Below are 26119 nucleotides of genomic sequence, written 5' to 3' on the forward strand. Positions count from 1 at the left end.
ATCATCACCTTTTCCTACCAAGAAGCCAACTCCAAGCAACCTTTTTATTAATCTTCTGTGAACTTAAGTTCACTTCATCAGAGAAAGCAGCAACGGACCAACCAACACTCGAAGGATTTGATCATCTAACCATAGCCCTCGGCACCATCGTTCCCGTCTCCCGGTGAAAAGAAGCAACTAAAGTCAGCCACCACAACCAGGAAGGCCCAGAGAGCGGAAGAGAAATCCCCTCGAAGCCGCGTGGCCGCTGCCGTGTTCCGAGCTGACTAAGCAGAACTTCAACACAGTAAGACCGACCCGTTTTCACCTTAAAGTGGGTTTGATGGATGTCTCGAGGCTTTCACAGAATGATAAATTAATCCGAAATGTCAGTATTTAGCGTCAAATAGTCAGCCAACCCAAACTATTTGAATAAATCCAGTATCTCTCCATTCCCATATTTTATTTTATATTCACTAAGTGTTTTATATAATCACCCATATTCCATGCATCTCCTGTTTGTTTAAAGGTTCATGTCTAAGATCATATCATTGTAATAAACAGTTCATATATCTATATATATGTTATAATCACAGATTGTGTCGTATGCTTTCTTTACGTAATGTCTGTCCAACCAAACGAGAACTTCACGAAAGTAGCGAGATATGAGACTGATTATTAAATTGATTATTAATTTAACATACCAGGATCGTAAGATTTTAACAGTCGTCCTCCCTGGACTGTAACTTAAAGCAAGTTTAAACATCAGCGAGGTGGTGCCCTAATTTCGAGGTTTAAGATAAATCCTTATATTCGATATATATAATTGCCCCGGTAACGCTACACAACTTTCAATTTATGTCTGTCTTGGATTTTTTTGTCATTTCTGCTCTTTGCGTCAGTAACACTAAGAAAGTTAGGCAGGAACAGAAGGTTGACAAGATGGTAACCCAGGAGGATTCAACAAACTTTGAAATCTTCCAACTTAGTACGATCTAAAGAAGGTTAACTTGAGAGACTGTAAATTATCCTTAATAATAAATTGTGCCAAATAAGTGGGTGATATAAAATTTAAGCCTATTCACTATCAATAGTTGCACCACACTGAGCTTTAGGGGAGCCAGGAAGCTTGTAAACACATAGTTTAGAACTACTAAAAGCCAAATTGTCTAATTTTGGCAATAAATCAAAATTGGCTGGCTACTCTCCAGAAGAGCCGCGGCTGCAACAAACTCACATATTGAGAATTGAGTGAACTGGTGCTGAATTTATTCACAGCTATAAGACACGAAGAAAGACAGAATCAAGTTAATTGAGCGAATCTGTCACAACTATGCAGTCATTTTCAAGAGTAAACTGTGGTGTCTTTGACTGTGTTTTCACTGATGAAAGACTGGTTATATTCATGTAGATCTACTTTCAAAAAAGCAAACTAGATCATTCTAACAATTATGCTTTGTGGTACAACCTGTAATGCTACAATTGACACTTTCTTGTTGTATGATGTAACTGTAACTGGCATTATCTTCTGTTTTGTAGAGTTTGAGTAAAATATGAGACAATGGCTTCAAAAGTTCTGTCCACTGATAATACCTTAAATTCTTTGTAGAAATTTCAACTATTCATAATTAGCTAAGAGTTGTGTGGCATTTACATGTGGTTTGAGGGACAACAAATTCAAAACTGTGGCTTCTGCTGTTTCTTCGATTCCCCAGAGAATAGCGGAGAAATGTTCAAATACATCTAGCATTATTTGGTTTAATTAGAACTTGAACCTTAATCATTTCATGTTTTGGATGAATATTGAATTCTTGGCTGGAGGGGGTCTATTATTTTTTCTCGATTAAGGTCAGTACAAAATATTGCTAAAATTTGCTGATCTAAATGAGCGAGTTGGCTCAGCCGGCTTTGGACAAAAATAAAAATCTTAATAGGGTACATAGACTGCATTTGAACAGCACTTCTTTAATCTTGTTGATCATTCAAAACCTTTATAGTGAGTTTGCACCAAACCTTGAGGTTTGCCCCAATTATAACTAATATAGTCTCCTCTCAACAGCATACCATGGCAGCAGAAACATAGAAACTGTAAAAGTACCCTGCCTATCTGAACTTTGACTGGCAATCATCGCATATCCATGTCACCTACGTCAGGCTACAACCTGTTTACAACTTATTACATCAAGTAATTTAGCATACTTTTCTTTTCTTTTTTATCCAAAGTGACCTACAGGTGAAGCAAACCATTTAAGCTTCAGTGTAGTATGATATCCTGGCTTAAGCATTAAGTACTAACAACCTGACTGATCATTGGGAAATAGTTTATCAAAAGGCATGCTCATATGCACAATAAGATACACAACTAACTACTCTTGTTAATCATACTGTCAAATTACATTTGCTGCTTGTATTCTGTGTAATTGGCATTATTTCTTGCTGGCATAATGGTACAGTTCTAGCACAACTGAGCTAAAGAGTTCTATGAGCTAAACGGACAAGTCATGTCTAAGTCATGGTGAATATTCGTCTCAAGTATTAGTCAAATCCAAAGATGTTACCAGAAATAACTAATTGTTGCGTCAGAATCAAGAATGTGTTTGCAGAACACATGATGGATATCACTTTTTTTTGGCCCATATGGCTCTGGTGTCCATGTCATGCATTCGTACCTGATAACAGAATCCTCGCTTGGCATTGTGCCTTACATTATTTAGTATGATTATATAAGCCTTACAAATTTACAGACAAAGACATTTTTGACAAGCAAGAAAAGAAAAAAAGCAGTGAAGAGGCTACTAGTTTGATATTACATATGTTAACAGGATACACTACAAGTCAATGAGGGAGACAAAACATCATTGACATTTAAATGTAATGCAGTCCAGTGGTTTACAACCTTCACCGCCCCATATAGAATTCATGGTAGAGCTTGTGTATTGGACTGCATTAGATTTTTACAGGTATGCTTAAATAATTGATAAGTAAGTGCATATTCCTGGAACTATAACTACTGATTGAAGGATTTGCTGTGCTTTTCACATTTGCAAATGAATCGTTTCTAGTCACAAACGATTGCCCATCAAGCGAATGGATCGTACAAGTTTTCATCCAGAAAATGACGAGTGACCCATAAAAAAATAAACACTACGCATGAGCTAATGGCAGATGCTCAAACAACAAAAGAAACTGTACGATGAGTGAGACAAAAGAAAAAAGAAATTAAATTTTAAAACAGAAAACATTAACTTACATGGAATTCCCAATTCACTCTTTTCTTTGGGCCCAGAGGACTTCTGAAACAATGAACCTTTGGGACAGGAAAAGAAATCAGCGGTGGAATGAATGGAGGGAGGAAAGGGACAACATGAAAATTAAACATATAAGTCAAATAAAATGGGACAAACATGACAGGACAGAGATCTTTGGATGCCAGTGTTGCTTAAAGTCTTTCTTTTATTATTGCTACTCCACGGTGCTCGCATTAATATGAAATGAGGTTTCAGAGAAAACACAAAAAGCTTATTAAGTCACAAAAATCAAACCGGAAAAAAAAAGGATAAATTTAGAAACCCTAGCTGCTCTGTCACATGGAGTGGTCCACTTAAAACCAGAGGGTTTATGACACAGAAAATCTTCTGATGTGGTGATGTATAACTGAAATACTGCTGTATAATTCATAAAGGTAACAGAGCAACATGGTGAACTTAAAAGCTTCTTGCCAGCACAGCTGACTCTATAAAACTCATTGATTCAGCACTAAAAGGAAAGAAACACTGGCAAGGTTAATAGGGGTGATAATCACAAGCAATACAAACATATTGTGACACTTGTTCAGATGACAGGTGGAATGTGATATTTCTTTTTAACTATGCAGGAGAGCTGGGTAGCCTTGCCCCGAAACGATAAGGTCTCTTAGTGAATTAGATGATTCTAGGTGGTTGTTGGCACTCTTTTTTCTTATCAATAAAGAAATAATTTTTTTTTATTGTTGTATTAGAAGACTTAACGGAGGACTACAGGAATATGACTGAATTCAACAAATGTCTGAATCAGGGATGGCAGCAAGAGTAACATGCTATGACAAATATTCATTACATTTTGATTATCATAACAAAACTGTTTAAGCACACAACAATGATTAAAATGCGGTGGCAGTAAAATGAAGCATAAATGATTCAGTTTGAGCTAAAACAAGAAACAAAGGGGAGCTCACATGAGACCAAAACATTTAAGAAAAGTAGCAGAAACCAGCAAACATGCCATGCAGGAAATAATGCGACTAAATGACCCCGATGGGAGAGAATAAAAAGGGAAAGAGTGGAGCTTTCAATGTGGAGAGTGGTTGTTTGATGCTGTGCAGTACCTGCTGATTGTTTCACATTATAAAGGATACAATTCAGCGTTCTGTCCAAACACTAAAGTTGCATAAGAATTAGTGATTGCTCTGGCTATAGGGCCAGCGCAGCAGGTCATATTTGCTCCGGAGGAACCATTATGTTGCATGCATATTCATGCACATGAATAGACAAAGAAGTAGGTTGTGAGTGAAATGTCATGCCCTCAAGGATGATCCAGCTGAGCTCAGAGTGAATCTCTTCCAAGAATTCTGATCAATGTGTCATATGAATATCAACAAGCCAAAATATAAGAGGGAAAAAAAATCTGTGAAAACAAATCTGTAAGTCATACGCACAGTCGCACACACACTCTTACACTGATGTAACTCAGATAAACACAAACACAAAGTGAAAGGGGTCACAGAAGCAGGGTCAAATGGATTTCTAACTCTCAGAGTTCAACTGGACAACTTTTGAAGAAGGAAGCGAGAGACGGCGGAAAACATTAATAGAGAAGGCATTGAAGGAGAGAGAATGAGAGAGGAGGAAAAAGGGAGAGCAGAGCAAAGTGCTTCTGAGCACAAAGTCAATTACAGGGGCACTATCTAAAAAATTAACTCCGACTCTAAATTCACAGAGACTTATCAGTTCATTCAAAACCCTAAAACCCTCAAAGATGCTGTTTAAATGGATATGGAATACCAGCAACTGCCATACCATATCAATTAACTATTTTCTGTCTGTTTAAAGACCAGATTTCTAAAGGGCAGCCATGAACTAAATGGATAAATAGTACAGGGATGACTTCATGCCTTTCTAATATCCTGTACATATACCATCTAGAAAATGCTGTGCATGCAGAAACTACCTCTACCAACCATAGACACTGCCAAATGTACACCAAGACACACATGGTTCATGGATTCTTGTTATTGCTACAGGAAACACTTGAAACATTAGTGCTGACATAAAACCCTGTCTGCGCAGTCATTTTAAAGACAGGAAATCAATCACAGGAAATGAGCCTAAATCTATACCTTGCTGCGCTATATTTCAGATTGTGCGACCACATACCCCACAGGCCGCAGGGAGTCCTTTTCATGGATGCGGTACACAATACGCCAGGCTAGGAGTAGGCATGGCCGCGTATCCAGTAAATTCTGTCGATAATGCGCCTACGGCAAATCTTTTTGAGGAATTATATCATATTATTCCATAGCTCATAATACAGACCATTGACTAACTCATCATCGCTACAGTATCCTCTCCCAGGAGAGAGAAGTCATGGATAACGAGCCGGGAGTTTATTTGTTTATTTCTTTCTTTCTTTTGCTAACTGTTAGGGTTGAAAGTTCATTTATTACAACCAACAATTCTTGGCATTCAGAAATATAGGATATGTATATCTATATATATATATTTATATATATAGATATACATATATAGAATATAGGACTACCGACTGTATGCAAGTATTTTTCATCATAGTCCTTTGTTGACAAAATGTAGAGAAACTTCTGATTTCGAAACCCATGTTTTTCTTAGTGTACCCCCAACAGTGAGAGGGTACAGAAGCGGTGTTAGAAATGAGCTGGTTACATTTAAAACAGTTACTTAATCAAATTGCAAACCAAATCTAGTTTTAATCAGTAAGCGAGCTGAAAAAAATAGAATTTATTGGTTTAATGAGCTGCTTTGCATCTCTTTGTCATGAAGAAATATCAACTTTTTTGCTTATGTCCTGACATCCAAGGTCAGCAGAAAAACATATTTGAATGCAAATCTGTAAGAATAGTATGGCTAACGTGGCGCTTCTGCCACATCGTTTATGTGACACTTAAATTTTGAGAATTGCCCCTAATGGCTCGATGTGTTTAAATGTGCATCTCTGGACGAATCAAATTAATAATCAGTGTAGGCAATATAAGTCTGCTCAGTCAACAGCAAGCAGTGTCATTTGTAAAAACACCTTTTAGAGTTGGAAATACAATAATATTTCCTTTTGAAATCGTAAAATGGCTCCATTATTGTTGTCACATCGTTGTCAATGGAATTCAGTTCTCTGAGGTTTGCTATTCATTAATTTATGCACAGCTCTCCCACCATAGCATTTAAATTGGTTTGAATGGTTGGTTTGACTTTGAAAAAGCCATTGCAACATGTTGATTCTTTGATTTTTCAGCCTCAGCTTTAGTTAAAAGACAGAGGGTCTCACATTTGACTCCAGAATACTACATGTAGTGGCTGATTCAATGACTGCAAGGTGTCCGTTTCCTAGGGCTGCAAAACAAGCCTCATCACCCCTCCACCCCAATGCTTGACAGTTGGTATGAGGTGTTAAATATGATTGGTTTGGTTTTTAACAAACATAGTGCTCTCCATTTTGGTCTCAGCTTTGGTGGTTTGTTCAAATGTAACTTTAGAAACCTAAGGCTTTCAGCTGCAACCCTTACAAGTCATACTTGTTCAGTCTGTTTGTAACTGTACTGTCATGAACTTTGAATCTTACATGCTGACTAATACATGTAGACTCTGAGATGTAGGTCTAATTTTTTTTTTCCATTTTTACTTTTTGCATCACAAGGGCTGACCTTTGGGTGAACTTGCTGAGTGTTAGACTCCTGGGAAGTTTGGCTTGAGTGTTTTCCACTGGTGAATAATGTAAAAAAAAATTTTGCACACTACTTCTGCATTTTGGTTTAGTTTTTGATAAATAAACAATGATACAGTGTAATATGAAACATGCTTTTATTCTTCTGAGATTTTCTACGTCCTGAAACCTTAGAACTGAAAGACTGTATATTTTCTTTCGCCGTGACTTTAGGAGTGGTCTTGCCACACTATAAAAAAGCTGTGTCAGGGTCCTAAAGTCCTCCTGTCTGCCACTATCTGGCATGGAAATAAATCCCCTGATACTAAAGTTTAAATGTCATCTAACTAGTTGACAGGTTAAAATAAGAGGGGGGGGGGGAGAAAACAGCATGTGAGCGTTTTATTTTCCTTACCATTTTCTGACCTTTTTGTGACAACAGCCAATCTTTTTTCTAAATAAGCGTGTCTATGTGTGACCCCAGTCCTAGTATTTTGCTTCTGTGTCACTATCTATCAACAGCAGCTTTATTATATCATCAGGTCAGGTCAATTTTGCCCAAACAATGTTTTCCATCTCATCTTTTTTATGGAACTTATTAAAACAAACTGAAAGAGGATCTGTGTCCTCTTATACGAGCCCCCAAAGAATTTTCACAACTGAAGAAAAATGTCTTAGAAAACTAGTTTAAATGAATGTCTGCTTGTTTGAGAAAAGATAATGTTTCTGTTTTTATCTTATTTATACTTCTCACTGTGTCAAGCCCTCTCTCTCTCCAGGCCACATGCTTATCTGCCAATTATTCTGAAAAAATGGAGAAACAAGCACTGATGCAACAAGCCAACACATATAACTGCCTCTACCTGGGAAAAACTACTGCTGCCATATTCGGCCATTATGTCTCAGCTCACACTTTCAACGCAGTTTTTAAAATTTACTGATATCAGAAATGACTAGCCAGTTGTTCCACATCATTATTTGTCATTATTTCCCACATAAATCAGTTTTTTATTTTACTTGAGCAAGTGGCAAGACATTGAGAGGAGTGAGGTTAATAATAACATTCAGAAACCTTTCCCACCAATCCTTTCCAGCATGCACAGGAGCAAAAAAGCGCATGGTAGAGTGAAAGCAAATCACAATTGAAGGGAGAACAAGGTGCAGGAGGACTCATGGAGGAAGGCATAAAACCAGCAGGACTGATAGGAAGAGGCAAAGAAATGTTGATAATAAGCACTGATGAAATGAGGCTAGGAATAGCTGGGTGTTGAAGGAAAAGTGTGAGCTGAGAGGATTGTTAAAGGTAATGAGGAAAGAAAAGATGATCATTGAAAAAGAGACAAGAAAGTAAGATGGGAAGATGTGAGAGGAAAACTGCCTAACTCTGCTGCAACAAGGGTAGACAAATAAAAACAAAACAACAGGTTAGAAGTCGTGTGGTCCTTATTAAGTGTCATAGATACGGGTGCTCCGATCAAGATTTTTGTGGCCAATCATCAACTGCTGGAAGCAGAATCGACACTAATCACCAATCACATGGTAGATTCCAAGCTTTTGATTTAGAATGTAAGATTATTTACTAACAAGCTATTTCTCGATAACATTCTACAGTAAGTAGTACCAAATCAATATATTAGAGGGTATCATTATTTGACAGCAGCTGATTTATTATTAGGCAACGTGTGCATTAAACCACTCTGTTAAACCGCAGCAGCCTGTTCTTGGTTATTGGAAACAGTTTGAATTATATGTGCTACAATAAAAAATGTAGTTTTCTTGTAGTATAAGATAAGTCACAATATTTACAATGGAAGCGATTTATTTGAAGCAAACAATACATTAATAGGGATAAAGCTTTTATCAGTGGCTTACTAATTTTTTTCTATCTTGTTTTGTTTAATTTTTTTTGTTGGTGTTGTAGTTGTACAGACCAGGAATCCCCAACCACCAGGCTATAAAGTATTTGTTATCAGGATGCGAGTAGTCCAGCAAAAAAGATTAAACAAAATCTAAATAGGCATACAATTACAAAAGGTAATTGTTGTGCAATGGAGTTGAATGCAGCATCGTGTTAGACTTGTCTGGGTGGTTTAACTGTAACATGCTACTGTTTCATTGTTTGCCCTAATCCCTTAAAGCTACCCTCTCCAATGACTCAGTTATTTGGTTCAATTGCTGTTGTTTTAATCATGCAAAAATAATAGCTCTGTGTACATTAGCAATAACATAGAACTATGGCTACAGGAGATGAGAAATAGCTTTGTTAATGCTGTCTGTAACTATGTGCTAATTGGCCATGGGCTGATTACTTGAACATCTATGTCAAGATTCTGGTTGGATGTGTCTGACGAAAAAATTAAAAAACATCCTGACTGTCGGATGTAGTTTCAACATCTGTCCACCGCTCGTTCTGGAGCAACACTTGGAGTAGTCATCTTCAGGGAAGTTGTCTTTGCTGTTAGCAGTACTTTACTGCTGACATCTGCCAGCTGCTTGTTGTGCCAACATTATGAGGTGAGCACAAGATTTTGTGTCCACATTATTTACTCGTGTGTGTGTGATCGGACTTGAATTTGAAGCCTAAATAGTTAAACATATATCATGGTTATTTAACTTCAGTTTTGAGCGCTTGCGTTGCCCTCTAAAAGGCTTTGTTTGAGATTCAATTCCCTCTGAAACCACTTATTGGAATCTGGAAGGCATTTGTTTCAACGGACAAAATCATTATTTTTGATTAGGGTATGTTGCAAAACTTTATAGCATTTAAAAGAGATACTATTTTGTCAACTTACTTTGCATACAGAGTCCGTCAGTGCAATTTTGAGACTGGAGCACCAGCCCCTCGCAGTCCTTTCCGCCATTTTTAGGGGCTGGATTGTTGCACTCTCTCCTCCTCCACTGGGTGCACTCTGTTCCACAGGCAGACCACTTACTCCACTCTGTCCACTCTCCATCCACTAAAGGGAAGGGGAGAGGGGCCAAGGGATTGAGAAACCCAAAGTGAAAAAAAAAGAAAATAAAAATAAAAAAAGGAGACAAGTTATAAAAGATAAGGGCTTCAATTATGTTCCAAACGTTATGAGTGGCTTCGAAAAGTATACTTTTAGAAGGTAAGAAGTTGGAACCAGAAAATGCCAAAGTACAGAGCAGGAAGACATTTGCGGGTATACAATAAAGTAAAGTGAATTACAGTGTGGATAGAGTAAAAGATTCCAGGTAGCACGATACAGAATCAAATCAAAGAAAGTACAATAGAATTACCAGTGCACAGTGTTGTACAAGGCAGTTTTTGTATGGCCTGTCCGTCACACGGTAGGCCTCCATTGAGAGGGGCGGGGTTAGTGCAGCTCCTGGTTCGTTTCTGGAAGCCTCGTCCACAGCGACTGTTACACGGGGACCACTCTGTCCATGTCGACCAGCCACCATTTACTGCCGCAACAGAGATCAGTCACTTAAATTATCAAATTATCCATCTTGGAGTCACTATATTATAAATAGTTTAAGCCATGTATCTATACCATCTGTACCGTACCGACTGGAAAAGTAAGAATCTAATCAACAGATACAATGTCTTAATCCTTGAAATTTAACTTAGCACTAGCAGTGAGTGAACCTTTGTAGATTCCTGTCAGGTATATCATGAGATGGTTGATCAGTCATTGAAACCATTGATAAGTCTTCTGGCCTTGATCCTATTTTGAAGAACAAGTTTTAGCAATCTAAGCTCTAAAACAACACTAATATCCTTTCTAAATCTTAATGCTGAATAAGCCAATCAAAAGGCCCAAAAGTACAGTCATGAAATACCTTGAACCCACACGTCTTGTGTGACTGCTTCAAGAAATCAAGAACGTGCTTTGACACTCACAAACACATGAAGTTAGAGAACCCACTAAACACGAGTTTAAACACAAGCCATGTAGCGCCTCATAAACTACTTAAAAAAATCTTGTATTTCAAAATAATCGGAATCTTTGCCCTGTGAATCCTCATTAATCACAGTAGCATTTTTACCTATTTCTCATTTTCCTCTGTGTCTCTGTTTTTACTTTATCCATTTGGTGTCTACCTCTCTTTCCTGCATCCTGTCACATTTAAACTTAAAATTTTCCTCTTTGTTTTGCTTCTTCTTTGTTATTACCTTTATGGTCTTTAAGGGGAAAAAAAAAAAGATGTGTCAGGAAAGTGTTGACAAAGATGACACAGCCAGGAAGAGAATATTCTGGAAATTAAGCTTGAATGACTCACCGGGACATCCTGAAGAAAAAAAAAATGCATCTGGAGAATTACAGCCGGTTGAGGCACCATCGTGACAACTCTGTCCCAGTCTTTGGCGACAGTGCCCACTCAGTTCTCAATTTTCAATAAAAATGACTCATCAGCTAGACAGTAACCAAAAATTCAGGTAGGCTACAGACTTTTCTTGTCAACTATTTTCTCAAGATTTCTCAACTGCTTCTTGCACGCTTCTCTCCTCACCTTCTCCCCCCCCCCCCCCCCCTATGTTTCTGTGTTTTCTCTACTATTATTTCTTCTTGTCAACAGTGTCAGCCGGGCCCTTGTGGAGCTGAGAAGATTGAACCACAGATTGAACAATCTATTTCTGTGAGGATACATCAGTGTCAAACCACTCCATCTCTTGCTGTCTATATCGAACAGACACACATGCTCAGCTACTTTGATTGAAACACTCCGGCTAGTGAAGACAGTCAGTGTTAAATCTGAGAGAAACACTGTGTGTGTATGTGTTTGAGAGTGAGTGATTTGCTCTATATTTTTCCTCCTCAAAATGTTTCCTATAGTCTCATGTCGGATCAGCGTTTGTTAAAAAAGAAAGTGGAATGTAAGGCATCTTCGTCCCCTCAACAAGGTTTTTCTTCACAGCAAACAGCAACCAAAGAGCTTTGCCTCAAAACCAAACCAACAACGGAACTGATCTGAAATATGCCAAGTTATTTTGGTTGCTGTCGTTTTTCCACAGCTGTTACGGTGCCATATGCTGCACAATTCATTCAGAGCTGGGACTCTTGGCTGAAAGCACAAACATTTGGAAAGCCCAAGTGTTCCAATTTAAAACTGAAGGCTTGATTGGGGCTGGGCGGCTGAGTTTAAGTGGTCGAGGTCACGGGTGATGTGAGAATATAAGGCCAATTGGAAAAAAAAAGAAAAGTGTGTTTTGGCATGGTGGCAGAACTAATTTCATGTGACAGATGGGGCCATTGTCAGACACTGTTGGGTAGCTGCAGGTAAATTTTAAAAAGATGTCATATGGGTCATGTCATATTGTCGTATTGTTCTTGTTTGTTTTATCTGTGTCCATGAGTGTTTTTTGAGACTATGCTGAAGTGCTATACCAGCACAAGTGCACAGACTTACCATAGACAATGACAGTCGCTGTAGTGCTTCGTCTTTTGGCCACTATATTCTTAGCAACACACGTGTAGTTGGCAGTGTCAGACAGACGTGCCTGCTTGATGATCAGGTTGTGGTCAATGGTGATGTAGAAGTTTCTGTCCTCTGCCGGGTCAATTATCTCTTCATTCTTTAACCACTCCACCTAGGACACAGAGAGAGAGAGAGAGAGACACAGAGAGAGAACAAAAAGGTCATTATAAAGGTTTTCCTACATCGAGACAAAAGAGCCGGAAACATTGAGTTTATTATTGACTGATTTTATGGTGGGCAGATTTGTTGCTGCCATGGAAAATAAAACAAACTGAAACAGATGAAGAATTATTCATGATGTTGCTTTTTGTGACGACATTAAAAACTTCCAGCTGTGGGGAATTATGAGATCAAGTTATAATACTGCTCTCAAAATTAATCCATCCTAGACAAGCCTTATAAAATTAGACAGTGAAAAGACAAAAAAGACGGTTTTAAAAAGAGTAAATGTGATATTTTTGTTAATCGAGGGGCTAAGATGAAAGAATACCATTTTTTGTGTTTGTATTTTTTTTGTTTAGCCTCTCCGGATAACAAATAAAGTGAATGGAAGGACTTATATCAGGATGCTGCGCTGATCTTTTTTTGCATGGTTTAGTACTCAGAACCAGGACCAGCTATCTTAATATTTTTTAGAATATAACGATCTTAAGGATAAGTGACTGTAAGAATTCTCTGTATATAAGTTTGATGCATGACTTGTATAACTATCACATACATAACTCTTGATGATAATAATAAATAATAAGATATTGGTAATAATGAAGGTGTTTTAAGGGGTAGTATGAGTGGTAGTACCTGAAGAAGCCAGTTAATTAGCCATCAGTTCAGAGACACCATACATAAGAGATGGACCTGTCACAGCATAGATCCCTATCAATTCAATTCAAAATTTATTTATTTAGCACATTAAAACAATCTCAGCTGACCAAAGTGCTTCACAATAGCAAATGCATCACATATTAAGAGAATCATCAATAAAATAGCAATAAGAATAACTTCATCACAGATAAAAATAAAATTTGAGATAAAATTAGCAATAAAATAACAATAACAGTAACCATAAAAGGAGCAAGCCAAGGTAAACTCCTTTTCAGCTAGTGGAAGGCCAGGGAAAAGAGATATGTTTTCAGTCTGGATTTGAACTGGCCTAAAGACTGAGAGGACCTGAGAGACAACGGGAGGCTGTTCCACAGTCTGGGTGCTGCCACAGAGACAAGGCAAGGCAAGGCATCTTTATTTATATAGCGCATTTCATACCACAGGCAACTCAATGTGCTTTACATAAAGACAAGGCATTTAAAATAACAGCATAAAGCAGCATAAAAACAAGCAATTTAAAGAGAATAAAAAAAAATAGAGAGAAGGCTCTATCACCTCTGGTCTTTAGCCTGGCTTTGGGAACAGCCAAAAGGAGCTGGTCAGCTGACCTCAATGCTCTGAGTGGAGTGTAGGGCTGCAGCAGCTCACATAAGTAAAGCCTGATTTATACTCGGAAACCAGGTCGTCTGCGTGTGTGTCGCAGTTAACGCAGACACTACGCAGACACTCTGGTGCACCTCCTCAAAATTGTAACTCAGTCACCGCATACAGTGCCGCAGACATCGCCGCAGGGAGGAGAGAAAGGAGGCCTCTGATTGGTCAACTCTACATCCGCTCTACACTATGCGTATTTCCGGTTTGCTAACCGGCTGACGCTAACCGTGCTAACCTTGACGATTCTTTCGCCTCTCTGCTAGCTTCAGTAGTAGCAATAATTCTTCTATTTCTAGATCGATCAGCTGCATCTCAATCAAAGTGCGCATTCGTCCAGTCGCCATTGTTGTTGAATGACCTCCGTAACCGTAACACCCACAATCCTAGCTTGTTCGTGATTGTCCCTCTTGCGTTGTGGCGTGGGATTAACATAGCGCAGACAGCGCTTCAAGGCATACTGTAAATAAAAAATAACTGCGTCGTGTCTGCGACAAGCTCACTGCGACACACTGCTGCGAAGTATACACGAGCCTTAAGACGGGCCTATCTATGGAGTTTACACTTAAAAACAATCAACAAAACCTTAAATTTCACCCGAAAGCCGACAGGGAGCCAATGAAGGGTGCACAAGACTGGGGTGATGGATTCGCACCTCTTTGTTCTGGTCAACAGGCGGGCTGCAGCGTTTTGGACGCCCTGTAGACGCTGCAGAGAACCCTGATCCAACCCTATATAAAAAATTACAGTAATCCAAACGCGATGTTATAAATGCGTGGATTGCTCTTTCAAAATTAGCCCGGGGAAGAAAGGATTTAATCTTTGCAAGAGTCCTCAGCTGGAAAAAGCTGGCCTTGATGACAGCGCTGATGTGCTTATCAAATTTAAACAGAGGGTCAACCATCACACCCAGATTCCTAACAAAAGGACGGCAGTAGGTGGCGTACAGAAAAGAAAAATGTCCTGCACATATGCTTTCGCAAGGTGCTTTGGGTGAAGGGTAGAACAGGAGTGAACTATTCTATTTATGAGTCTATCCTGAATGCTGTATTTACTGGTCCAAACTCTCATAAATTCAGCCCATCCAGGCTTTATGGCAGGCACATAAATACCCAAGCTGTGTTGTTCAATTCATGTTGTTTAATTTCCTCCTCCCCTCACATTAGGAAATGGAAATCTCAAACGCAGAAAGGAGGAAATTCAGTGTTATTCCTCAGTTTACTGCCTGCTTGGTGTTGGCAGTCATTCTTCCCCCTCATTTATTCCACCTGCTTCTCTCTCTGATCTTTAGAGGTCTGGAAGAACTCTTTGGCCATGGGGCTCACTGTAGGACTGAATTCTCAATCTGAACTGAGACCTTTCAGAATCTATTAAGCTGAACCTTTACAGAGTGAAAAGCAAAAGCCCAACTAATAGAAACATTCATATAAAGTAAAAAAAGGCCAAACAACAACTTTTCCTCACTCAGGTAAACAAAACAATGTTGGTGCTCTCTCACAAGCAAAAGGAAATACATACATATCGTGTTGTGAACAAAAAATGAGAACACTATTGGGTCTTCTATTTTTGATTGTTATACAGCATCAACTAGGATCACACTAAACGTATTACTGCTAAAATCGCAAGCTGAAGTCTTCGTAAAGTCAATAAAATGTTTCATTCATTGCAATATTAAAATAATCACTGAAGTTTCTTTAAATTCTGCAATAATGCTTATTTCCTCCAACATCGGGACAAAGAGTAAACTTCAAATGGTTGAGATGGATGAAGATCTAGCAGAACAAGCATGTTTGTCATGTTTTGAGGACACATTGTGATGGTGAGGTGAGGATAAGTTTGGGTTTATTTTAACCCTTAGATGCATGAGTGACATGACCCTACACCCATATGTGGGTCAAAAATGACCCGTGTTAGAATCAATGTGTTTTTATGCTATTTTTTGTCATTTTGGTTAAGATTATTCATTTGTAATCTTGTAATTGTGATATTTTCATAATTTATCATAATTTGGTCCACAAAAGAATTATTTCATATTTGAAATAATTTTATTTTTAACATTTTTAAATTGTGAAAGAAAATTGCACAACATGAATTTATACACCTGTGGCCATGGAAGTGATTGGAACACCTGAATTTAATTATTTGGGTGGGTGAGTGAATACTTTTGGAAATATAGTGCATGTCAAGGATGTTGTACCACAGCACCATGGGCCACCTCTGTGTTTGACGCTTGCAGGTGTAGGTGTCAACTATCTGGCCCATGGTGTCTACACCTCCTTTTCTCTAGTATATTATGACTCTAGTTTTTTCCTTTCTGCTATTTTCCTCCACCACTTCGCTGTGATGCATTGTGCTCAGGAACACAACAGCCATTCCTTTTTTCCTGATGTAGCTGACCACAGTGAGGCTGCCATTAAATACAAATTCTGTGCTGTGAACCTCCCTGGATTTGGAAGCCTTTATCAGAGGAGAGATGTCTGGCTTGCTCTGCCGAGGAGTCCCCATTATAGTGATATCCTTCTCCATGAGGTGCTACGCAAGAGGCACACTGGTGAAGAATAGGGATGGGAATTGTTAAGAATTTAGCAATTCTAGTTCCATTATCGATATCGCTTATCGATTCGGTTCGTTGTCGATTCTCATTCAGTTATATAGTACAAATTTAGTACAATACATAACTCTACATATCTAAGTCTGCCTCGCTTTTGCAGCCCTCGTCAACTAAATGTTAACGTCAGATGGAAATTATTCATAGAGTATGTCGCTGAAATTATTACAACAGGGCTCTCAAGTTTTGAATGCAGGCAAGAATGACGTCTCCACAAGCTCCCCAGCAAGAGTTGCTCCCATTGCTTAGCAGCAACTAAGCAATGCTGCTTTGACTTTACATGTGTGCAAAGTAATTGCATGCTGTGTGGTCAAATGTTTCAGCATGTTGGAGATATTTCCCCGTTTGATGTGATCAAAGCTCTGCACGTCTTGCAACTGGCCCTAGTAATGTCCTTTTTGGTGAAATATAACCAAACTTTGGAGCGCTTCTGCTTCGACGCCATGTTGGAAACATTCTGAGCCAAAATATGTCTTCGCGTAAATGCGTCAGACGTTAGCAGAACCTATAGACGGGATCGTTAGGCAGGCGGAGTAACGATTGCGCAGAATCGAACCACAGGGAGTTCTCTTCGAGAACCGGTTCTCGATTCCCATCCCGAGTGAAGAAGTTGTCCATCCTGTCTTTCTGAATGCAGTACTGTTTTCTTCCAGTCTCTTTTGAATTTCTTCCCCTGGATGCGTCCCCGTTGGGGACCTCACCGGGTCATTTTTGACCCACTTATGCATGTAAGGGTTAAGGTTGTCTTAATAATATCTCATTAAGCATCATTCTCTCATGTTATAGGGACGCTACTGTGTGTGTGCACGCTGGTGTGTGCATGCATGTGTGTGAAAGGAGCGCTTTCAAGGATGGACAGTTGGTGGTAAAAACAGAAGATCAGAAGGCCAAACAGAAAACTGACAAAATAAGTCAATGAAAGAAAAGGTGCCAATTTCTGTGATTCATAGTACAATGTCTGGAACGAAATTACTGTGTTTGTTCACCTGCACTTTGGTATAATGCACACCCATAAAGGGGTTGTTAAACCCTCTGCTAGAACAAGAATACAATGTTTTGCAATAACAGATGTAAGATTATGAAAAATTCCAACCAAAAGACAACCAGTTTGTTTTTTCTTTAGCCAAACTGCTTGTGTTGAAGCTGCGAAAATATGTGACGCATTTAAAAAAACTTGTGGATTTTTGTAATATTCATTATTGTTGATGGTGGAAAAAATGGAACAGAATAGGAACTGAAATGGGAAAAAAAAGAAAAGAAGCTGTGACATATATAGATGTAGATGCATGCTGTCTGATAGACATGCTGGGATCAACTGGACAAATGTTTATCGACACTCTTTATCCACCAATCCATCCTTTTGTTTGTCCTTAAAGGTAGGGTAGGAGATCCTGGATTTTGAGTCCAGCGAAGCTGCATTTTGAAAATACACCGGTAAAAAGTCCCAACCCTTTTCTTCACTTTCCCCCCGAAGGCACGCCTCTAGAGTACATGACCGCGCACGAGCGCTGTTCTGACAGCAAGCATCGATCGTTGCCGTATTTAGTATTTAGTATATGATAACTATAAGTTTAATAATGCTAGGTGCTAGCCAAGCTGGCTCTAGTTTAGCTTCCTGCCAAGCTTCTGGACGCGTAATTCGTTCACGAAGCAGGGTACGCGCACAGGGGGAAGGAGGGGGAGGGAGGAGCAGATTGCAGTTTGATTGACGGCATCAGTATCCAATCATTGTTAACAGTCCGTTCAGTATGATTGGATAGTGTTTTTCCTAGATTGTACGTTCTAAAGGCCACTAAAACTTTTCATATTTGTGTCAAAACTTTTAATTAATTGGTTGCAATGGGGGTGTGAAGAGTATTTCAAGCAATATGTAAAAAAATGTTCCAGAAAAAGATCCCCTACCCCACCTTTAAATCGAGCAAGTCGCCACTTGTCTTAAACATTTAATTCCCTCTTAGTTCCTTTTATCCAAAAACTGATTATAACCACGTGGTTATCAGTCTGGAAACCCAATGAGCATGAGCAAATTTACCTTCCTTAAATGATTTGAACTTAGTTTCTGAAAAACCTTTTCTTCCCAGTTTCACTGCAATGCCCAAACCCATGCCGTACACACGTGTTTGCCTGAGTAAAAAAAGAAAAAATATCAGCTACTGATCATGGGAACCAAGCAATAACAACAACACAACATATACGGGAGGTCAACTTTGGAACCCATTAAGGTTAATTTACTGTGGGCTCTTGTGTGATGATGTACTGAAAATAGCGGTCTTTGATGACTTCTGAAGGTTCAAGCCTGTGAGACTGAAGTGTGCACAGGAGCTTTCAGACAAAGAGACCACATGTGGTGGCAATACTACCATTTTCCCTGCATCATTAGCCACAGCTGGTGTTTGTGTGTGTGTGTGTGTGTGTGTGTGTGTGTGTGTGTGTGTGTGTGTGTGTGTGTGTGTGATTGGCGGATATCGGCTGATTGGATCATGCCAACCCCAAGGGAGAGTGGGTATTTGTTATTTTAACTCTCAGCCTCTCATCACCTGTCTCTCTCGCTTTACCCAAACACCCCAAGACACACTGACAAACCTACACACTTATCCACAAACGCTCACACAGGATGAAAAAAAGAAATGAAAAAAAAAAGAAGAAGAAAAAAGAAACTCAAGCTATAGTTTTTTTGCTATGGCTTGGAAATGGAAAATGCAATGAAGCTGTCCGAAGTGTGTCCAATGTTTGCAGTGTATGATCGCATAAACACACACATACATTAAACACCCTTTGACACACTAGCGTATGCACATCCTCCGTTTCAACTGTAACATAATTGAAAGGAAATAAGAAAGTTCAACAAGAGTCCATTCTTTTTCTGTAGAAAAATAAATCAAAAAGGGTTTTGTCCGATCAGTTACACACTCCCTTTGTTCATGTTTTCTCTCTGCTCGACCAGTGATTAACAAGAAGTTCGACAGAAATATTTCAAACCTCCTGTATCTTAAAGCTGCAGTCTGCAACTCTTTTTCAAGCATAATGCCTGGAACTGTCCGGGGATTCTGAAAGTAGTACATTAAATACCCCAATACAAAAAAAAATGAGTTCTCTAGGTCCCCTATATGTCCCGCTAGGTCCCTCCAAAGCCAGCAGGTTTGTTTACAAAATTGCAGACCGGACCGGTAAAAGGTAACCAATCAGGTTTACGAGCTAGGCTCTGGTGCCTGTCAATCACCGATTGTGCACGCGCGATACAAGGTAGGCTCGTCCCCACGCTTATTTATCTAGACTATTGAACTTCATTACGGGCTAGTCTACTTACTGTGTCTTCCATGATCGCAAATGACAGGTGAGTTGATGAATGAGGAGTCGTGTACGCGCATCTGGTGTGCACGTCTACGTGCACGAGTTCTCATGTGTTTTGATGGGGCGGGACAGGAAGTTGAATAACTTTTTATTTTTCGGTTAAAAAATAAGCATTTCTTGCATTTTGCGACTACGGAGGTCACCGTTTTCAACTTCAAGCGTTCTGATAGATCATGTAAACTCTTAAAATGCCAAAAAGTAGGACTTTACATATGACAACAACAAATCTTGCAGACTGCAGCTTTAATGATAGATAAACACAGATTCCATAGTTTACTTTAACACGCTTACTGGAAGTGATACATGTTCCCACATGTCTTGTCTAGTGAGGAGTGATAAATTCAAATACATAAATACTCCCATCTGTTTTCTTACTTTAAGACAAATCAAGTGAGGATAAAGGGTTTTATTTACTGAGATGTGTCTCTCTGCTGGCAGTGGAACAAAAACGCAGTCAAGTGCTATGTATGATAAATGTGAGCCAAGATGTAAAGATGCATGTATATTCTCTTTTGTTGCAGTGGAGAGCAACATAAAATGTTTTGAGCAGCAAAGCTTTGAGGAATATCTGCTATTCAGAGAAGGAACATCATAGTCTCACAGTGTTACCAAGAGAAACACAGCATCAATCTTGCAACAGCAAAACAAATGGCAGGCTATAGTGCATGAAGGAAGATAACAGAGCAAAGAACATCTATAACAAATGCTAAAATATGACTTGCTTTGTACAGCCACCACAAAGTGTCTCATATGGGAGTTGATAACAGTTCGGAGATACAGGGTGGAATGTGATGCTGAATCCCAACATTTATATTTCAAAATAGCAGCAGCTGCACACAAACAGTGTGATGAAACACAAAATGGACCAATTACGACAAAATCTAATTCTGCAATCAAATCATAGAAATCAAACCGTTCAGCATGGACGAGTGGCTGTGTGTGAACGTGGCTAACCAAAGTGTTAATATGCATGTTCGTCACTGAGGATTATCCCCTTGATTAGCTATATTATCTGGATCCTTTTAAGACCACAGATGAGTGGGTTAAAGAGCTCTCATTGTGATTAATCTACCCACGTGTGGGGGTTTTCCATGTTTTAATAATCCCAACACCCATCCAACTGATCCAGAAAGCAGAGACATGGTGTGTTAAACATCAGAAAGAAAAAGAAGAGGAAGAGACATTTCAAGTTTGAACCACATGATTATAAACAAGGGAAATATGCATATTCATGACTTGAAAGAAATCTGTTTTAATTCTAGCTTCATTAGTCGTTGTGGCACATATTAGTTTGAATCAACCTGAAAATATGCTAATATTGAGCAAGAGTTGGCAAAGAAAACTCTCATGAAACTAAAATTAAGAAGACAACATTTGAATTAGAGTCTTTGACTGTCAAATATGTTACTCTGATGACCAATGGCCTCGATTCCTGCCCTAATCAAAGCTGAACTTTGCAAACACTATTCACCTTTTGTGTTGTTTGCATTAACACTAGCTAAATCCATAGATAAATTAAGTAAGTCCTATGACAAGATGTCTAAAAATGGAGCTGAAAATATGTTGGGAAGGTTCAATTTGGACGGTTTCAATCACCTGCCAAATGTGTGTTTTTCTTAAAGTACCTTTTTCTAAAAAAGTGTCTCAAGCTATGACATTAGAAATGGTTCTGTGTAGAAAACCATGTGGTGACTCAATTAGTTTGTATGCCTGCTTCCTATTTTTGAGAACTTGCATGGAATTTAGTTTTTTCATCTTGATTTTCCAACTATCTCCTGACCAGAGGTGAATCAACTAACAAACGTTTCATACAGTTTTGCACAATACCTTGTTAAGCTCCTTTGTGAGCTAGAGGAAATATGGTTGACCATAATGCCTTTCTATACATACTGTAGGTTTAGAGAGATGTTTATCTTCATCTTCAGAGAAGAATTCTCTAGTCCAGCCATCTCAATGTCCTATCCCAATCAATCTCCTGCCAGCACACACATTTACATACACACATATATAAACACGTCACAGCCAGATGTTTCCCACTCATTATTATTGGCTCTCACTTGCATATACAGCCATCACTGTAATTGCTTTGCATGTTTCCATTATCAAACACTCACACTTGGCCGTATGCTCACGAGGACATATTAACAAAAAACCCCACCCCCAACCAGTCACACATAGAGAAAATTCCTCGTGCCAACCCAGTCAGTCCAATCAGCAGAAAATATACCACAAGAGAGATGAATAAACAAGAAAGAAAAGGAAGAAGACAATAAAGAAAAAACAAAAGAGAAAGAAAGATATAACATAGGAGAGGAGGTTGGAAGAAGACAAAAAGGTAGCGGCAGGATAAATTTACCAGGAGGGAGAAACCAAGAGCAGGTGGGAACATCAGGAAGCACAGACACATTTGGAGTGTAGAAAGGGTAGAAGAGAAAGACAGAATGAGAGATGTGTGTTGGCATAGAAGACCATTTATCTTTCTCCCCTGCTGCCATCAGCTTTCTTGACACAAACCCAGACAATTGGCCATAACTGTCTGTGTGTGTTTATCTGAGGATAATACCAACAGATGCCACACAGACCCACACCATCCCCCCCGCCGCGCACACACCACCCACGTCCTGATGTGTAGCTAAGTAGAATAGTAATCAAGCTATTCATTAGCGCAGTAACAAAGGCCATTACTGGCTAATCAACAATCTTCAAACTCAATTGAGGAAAGCTAATAGAAATTTAATCCAACAGCGCACTTGAATATGGCAAAGTTTATGTGAGAATATGTGTGTTGATATTTGACAAAACAATTAGTTAATTGCGATAAGATGAACAAAACGATATGGTTGTTTCAGACAACTAGAGGATTGTAACACTCAGAAAAGTAAAACACAAAAATGAGTCCTCAATAAAATACATATAAGCAAATTCAGTGTAAAATTTAATTGTGTGAATATATCAGCCAACATTGAAGCATAAGGAAGCCACCTAATTCAAGAGATGAACTAGTTTTTGTAATTGTATCGTTGCCCAAAGTCCCCTTTCTTTAGTTCCAAAAACAAAAAAAATCCTGAAATAGCACAGCTTGACAGACATAAAAAAGGTACTTTTGGACTAACAAAACAATGGCATATCTCAGTATGGTATGCAGTGTTTCTTTAAAAATAGGAGAGAAAAACTGGGTAAATGGAGTACAAAGGAAGTGGAAGGCCTAAAAATGACCTAAACAATATCTGAAACGCATGTCTTAAAGAAATGACACACGATCAGATAGATGCATCTGACCGCTCAGATGACCCATCTACTGTTCACTGAAGCATCATCAGAAATGGTCTCCATGGATGAGTGGCTGTCAAGAAGCCATCCTTAAGGAAGAGAAAAGGGAATAGAAGGCTGAGGTATGCCAAATGACAGAAGAACTGGACTGAAAATCAGTGATTTTCAGGTCTTATTGAGGGATGAATCATCTCCAGAGCCCAGACCTCGATATTACTGAAGTAGTGTTGGACAAAGAATGGAACAAAATGAAGACAACATCCACAGAAGAGCTTTGGAATGTCCTTCAAGAAGCCTAAAGAACTATTCCTGAAGAAAACTTAAAGGAATTACAAGAAATTTTGTTTGAATGTGTTCAGGCTGTGTTAAAAAAGAATAAAGGTGCTCAGACCAAACACTGATGCTTCTTAGGCTATACAGTATAATGTGCCCTAAAACCCCCTACTTGCATTATACTTCATGATGTAAGAGTTCAACTCCCAAACTCAGAGTGCTGCACCTCTACTACATCTGTCTACACAAAAAAGCATGTTCCACAGAAAGTAAACAATTAGCTTATGTGTGAATTTTCAAACCTTACCACTTAAATACTTTAATTTGTGACAGTAAAAGTAGCAACTATTGATTTAGAAAAGCAAGTGGAAACAAATTAAATTTGTGGAGAGAAAACGATATGCGTGTTTGTGTCGTCGCCCCACCCCATCCTTCAAACTGCAATGACTCTATTCCTGTTCATTTCACTTATTGCCATTGGTACAGTATACTTGCCAGCTGGCAGCATTTTTAACAAATACAAATACCCTCATTTTGGTGCCAACAGAACCTCTGGGCTAATTCTCTGTAAGATCTACACAACTTCCCCACATTTATCACAGTAAGATGCTCTTTATCCAACTGCACTTACCTAATTACCTTCCTCAGAAGTCCATTTACCTTTTTATCCTAACCACTGTTAACTGCAGCTTTCCAAACATGTCCTGTGTGAGAAAAATCACCTTATATGTTTAAGTGTAAAGTAGGAACATCTAACAAGTGGCGTAATGGGCAAACAGTCTCCGTCCAGTTTGCAAACAACAGCAACTTGCTCGATAATTGAACACAACTTACAGCAAGAACATAAGGCAGAAAATAATGACGTCTCTTACACAAGCGAGTGGCAAACTGACATAAGTAGATAAGAATAAATATAAAAAAGACAAATCTAATGTCTCAGAAAACGATGCCAAAAACAGCCAAAAGAAAATGATGAGCTTCTAAGCTATGTTTAAAATGCTGTACAATGTGACCATGCAGTTGTGAAAAAAAGTTGTTAGCAACAGCCGGGCTACTGAATTTTACTGTTTATGTGATGTATGCTCTTCAAAAGCTACAATATGTCTGTGAAATTTCACTTCACTGTCTTAATTGGCCATATGTCCTGGTGTTTCTGTCTGTATATTCTCCACACTTGGGAGGTGATTAGGACAATCCTGCTGCCCACTGCTTCAGTGGGGAATTGACTAAAGTCACCAACACCACAACAATATAATACATGATGGGACTGGCCAGACTGGGCGGATTGTGCAGGTTGACATAAGGTCACCATGCATGTGTACACATTCAGTATATTGGATGTGAGAAAGAGAAGTGTGTGTTGGAGTCGGTGTGTGAATGTCTGCTTGGGATTTCAGAGACTCTGATAGCTTAATTAACTAGATCCAGGCGAGTGACATAAAGACCCAATTAACTGCACTGACTTAACTGGGTCGCCATCAACAATCATCGCACAATGAAGTTCTAAAAGACACCTTTAATGAAACGTTGTTCAGAGTAAGAGTTGTTCATTTTTCAAAATGTTACAGCGCTTTTATCTGTTCAAATATCAAAAAGAACAATATTAATCTGTGTAGTTTTGTGCCGACACTATAAGCAGAACACAGATACAGATTACCAAATAAAGGCAGCTAATATGTGCATTAGAAATAACATCGTATATATATGTTTTTTTGCAAAACAAGCAGAGAATGCAGCACAGAATTGTGACCTAGTGCGCCTTTTCTATGATTAAACGCAAAGTAAATTTTAAGAGAGCACCCTCTATAGTGTGTCTTGATATCAGCATATGCAGTATGTAAACTACTAAAGTGTGAAAGATTAAAACCAAAAAATCTATGTGTTGACCTGATCAGCTTATTCTCTAAGGTCTTGTACATAAATAGAAAACGAACACAGTAAATGCTCTTGTAAGACTTGGACCACCAGGAATTACAATATAGTTGAGGAAGAAGTACATATACAGGAAACAAAATTCCCAAAGTGCAGCAGAGAGAAAGAACTTACAGCACACTCTCCAAGGTGTCCCACACAGACAGAATTGGGACATACGAGGACACCCGTTTGGACTGTGCTAGGCCCACAGAGGCCTATTTATAACCTACTGCTCCACTGCACCTTTGTAAACTGAATGATGCATGACTTGCACATATGATACATTTATATTTTGTTACTTAGCCATGACTTTAGTGTTCTTGAATCTTTCCATACCACACAACTCGTTTTCTAACATCCTACACACAACTTTTAAGTACAATGTAAATTGCTGACATCGTGCATCACTGAAAACTGTAAAGAAAGTACACTAATGACTCGTCCTCAGCATCGTAAGCCTACGAATTAGGGTAAAAGAGAGGACAACGGGAGGGAAGTAAAGAGCAGGTGAAGGAGAGAAGAGACAAAAAGGAAGTTGCTCAGCACCAAAGGAGGTCACAGATGTGCTGAACAGAAAGCTTGCATCGGCTTCTCTAGAGTGAACACACTCAAGCGAACACACACACACACGCACTCTGTGTTACCTCTGAGATTTAACACAGGTGCAGCTGCTTCACAGTGATCTATTAGACTCACCCCATCATGTCAACATTCAAGAGTAGAGAGAGACAGAGAGAGGGAAAGATGGATGGGGAACAATCTCAAGAGAGGGCTGGATAAAGAAAAGGTATTTCCACAGCAACGGTGAAGGAGGGAAAGATAGAGAGCTTGGGAGGGAGTGATTATGGTGGAGGAGGACGCCGAAACAGGGAGTAGATA

At 39.0% G+C, this 26119-nt stretch overlaps 1 protein-coding gene across 3 annotated transcripts in view; it reads right to left on the minus strand.

Moving 5' to 3' along the window:
- The window catches only part of LOC142382227 (netrin receptor UNC5C-like), a 194207-nt gene that overhangs the window by 32579 nt on the left and 135509 nt on the right, over nucleotides 1–26119 (minus strand). For 2 of the 3 annotated variants that reach the window (XM_075467855.1, XM_075467857.1), the window contains exons 5-8: nucleotides 12283–12463; nucleotides 10168–10335; nucleotides 9699–9863; nucleotides 3230–3286 (exon numbers count right to left, since the gene is read on the minus strand). In XM_075467855.1, coding sequence (XP_075323970.1) covers nucleotides 3230–3286; nucleotides 9699–9863; nucleotides 10168–10335; nucleotides 12283–12463 — 571 coding nt within the window. The remainder of the gene's footprint in view (nucleotides 1–3229; nucleotides 3287–9698; nucleotides 9864–10167; nucleotides 10336–12282; nucleotides 12464–26119) is intronic. The other variant, XM_075467856.1, reaches the window with a different exon arrangement.

The sequence above is a fragment of the Odontesthes bonariensis genome, chromosome 6, assembly GCF_027942865.1.
Source record: "Odontesthes bonariensis isolate fOdoBon6 chromosome 6, fOdoBon6.hap1, whole genome shotgun sequence".
Classification (NCBI taxonomy): Eukaryota; Metazoa; Chordata; class Actinopteri; order Atheriniformes; family Atherinopsidae; genus Odontesthes; species Odontesthes bonariensis.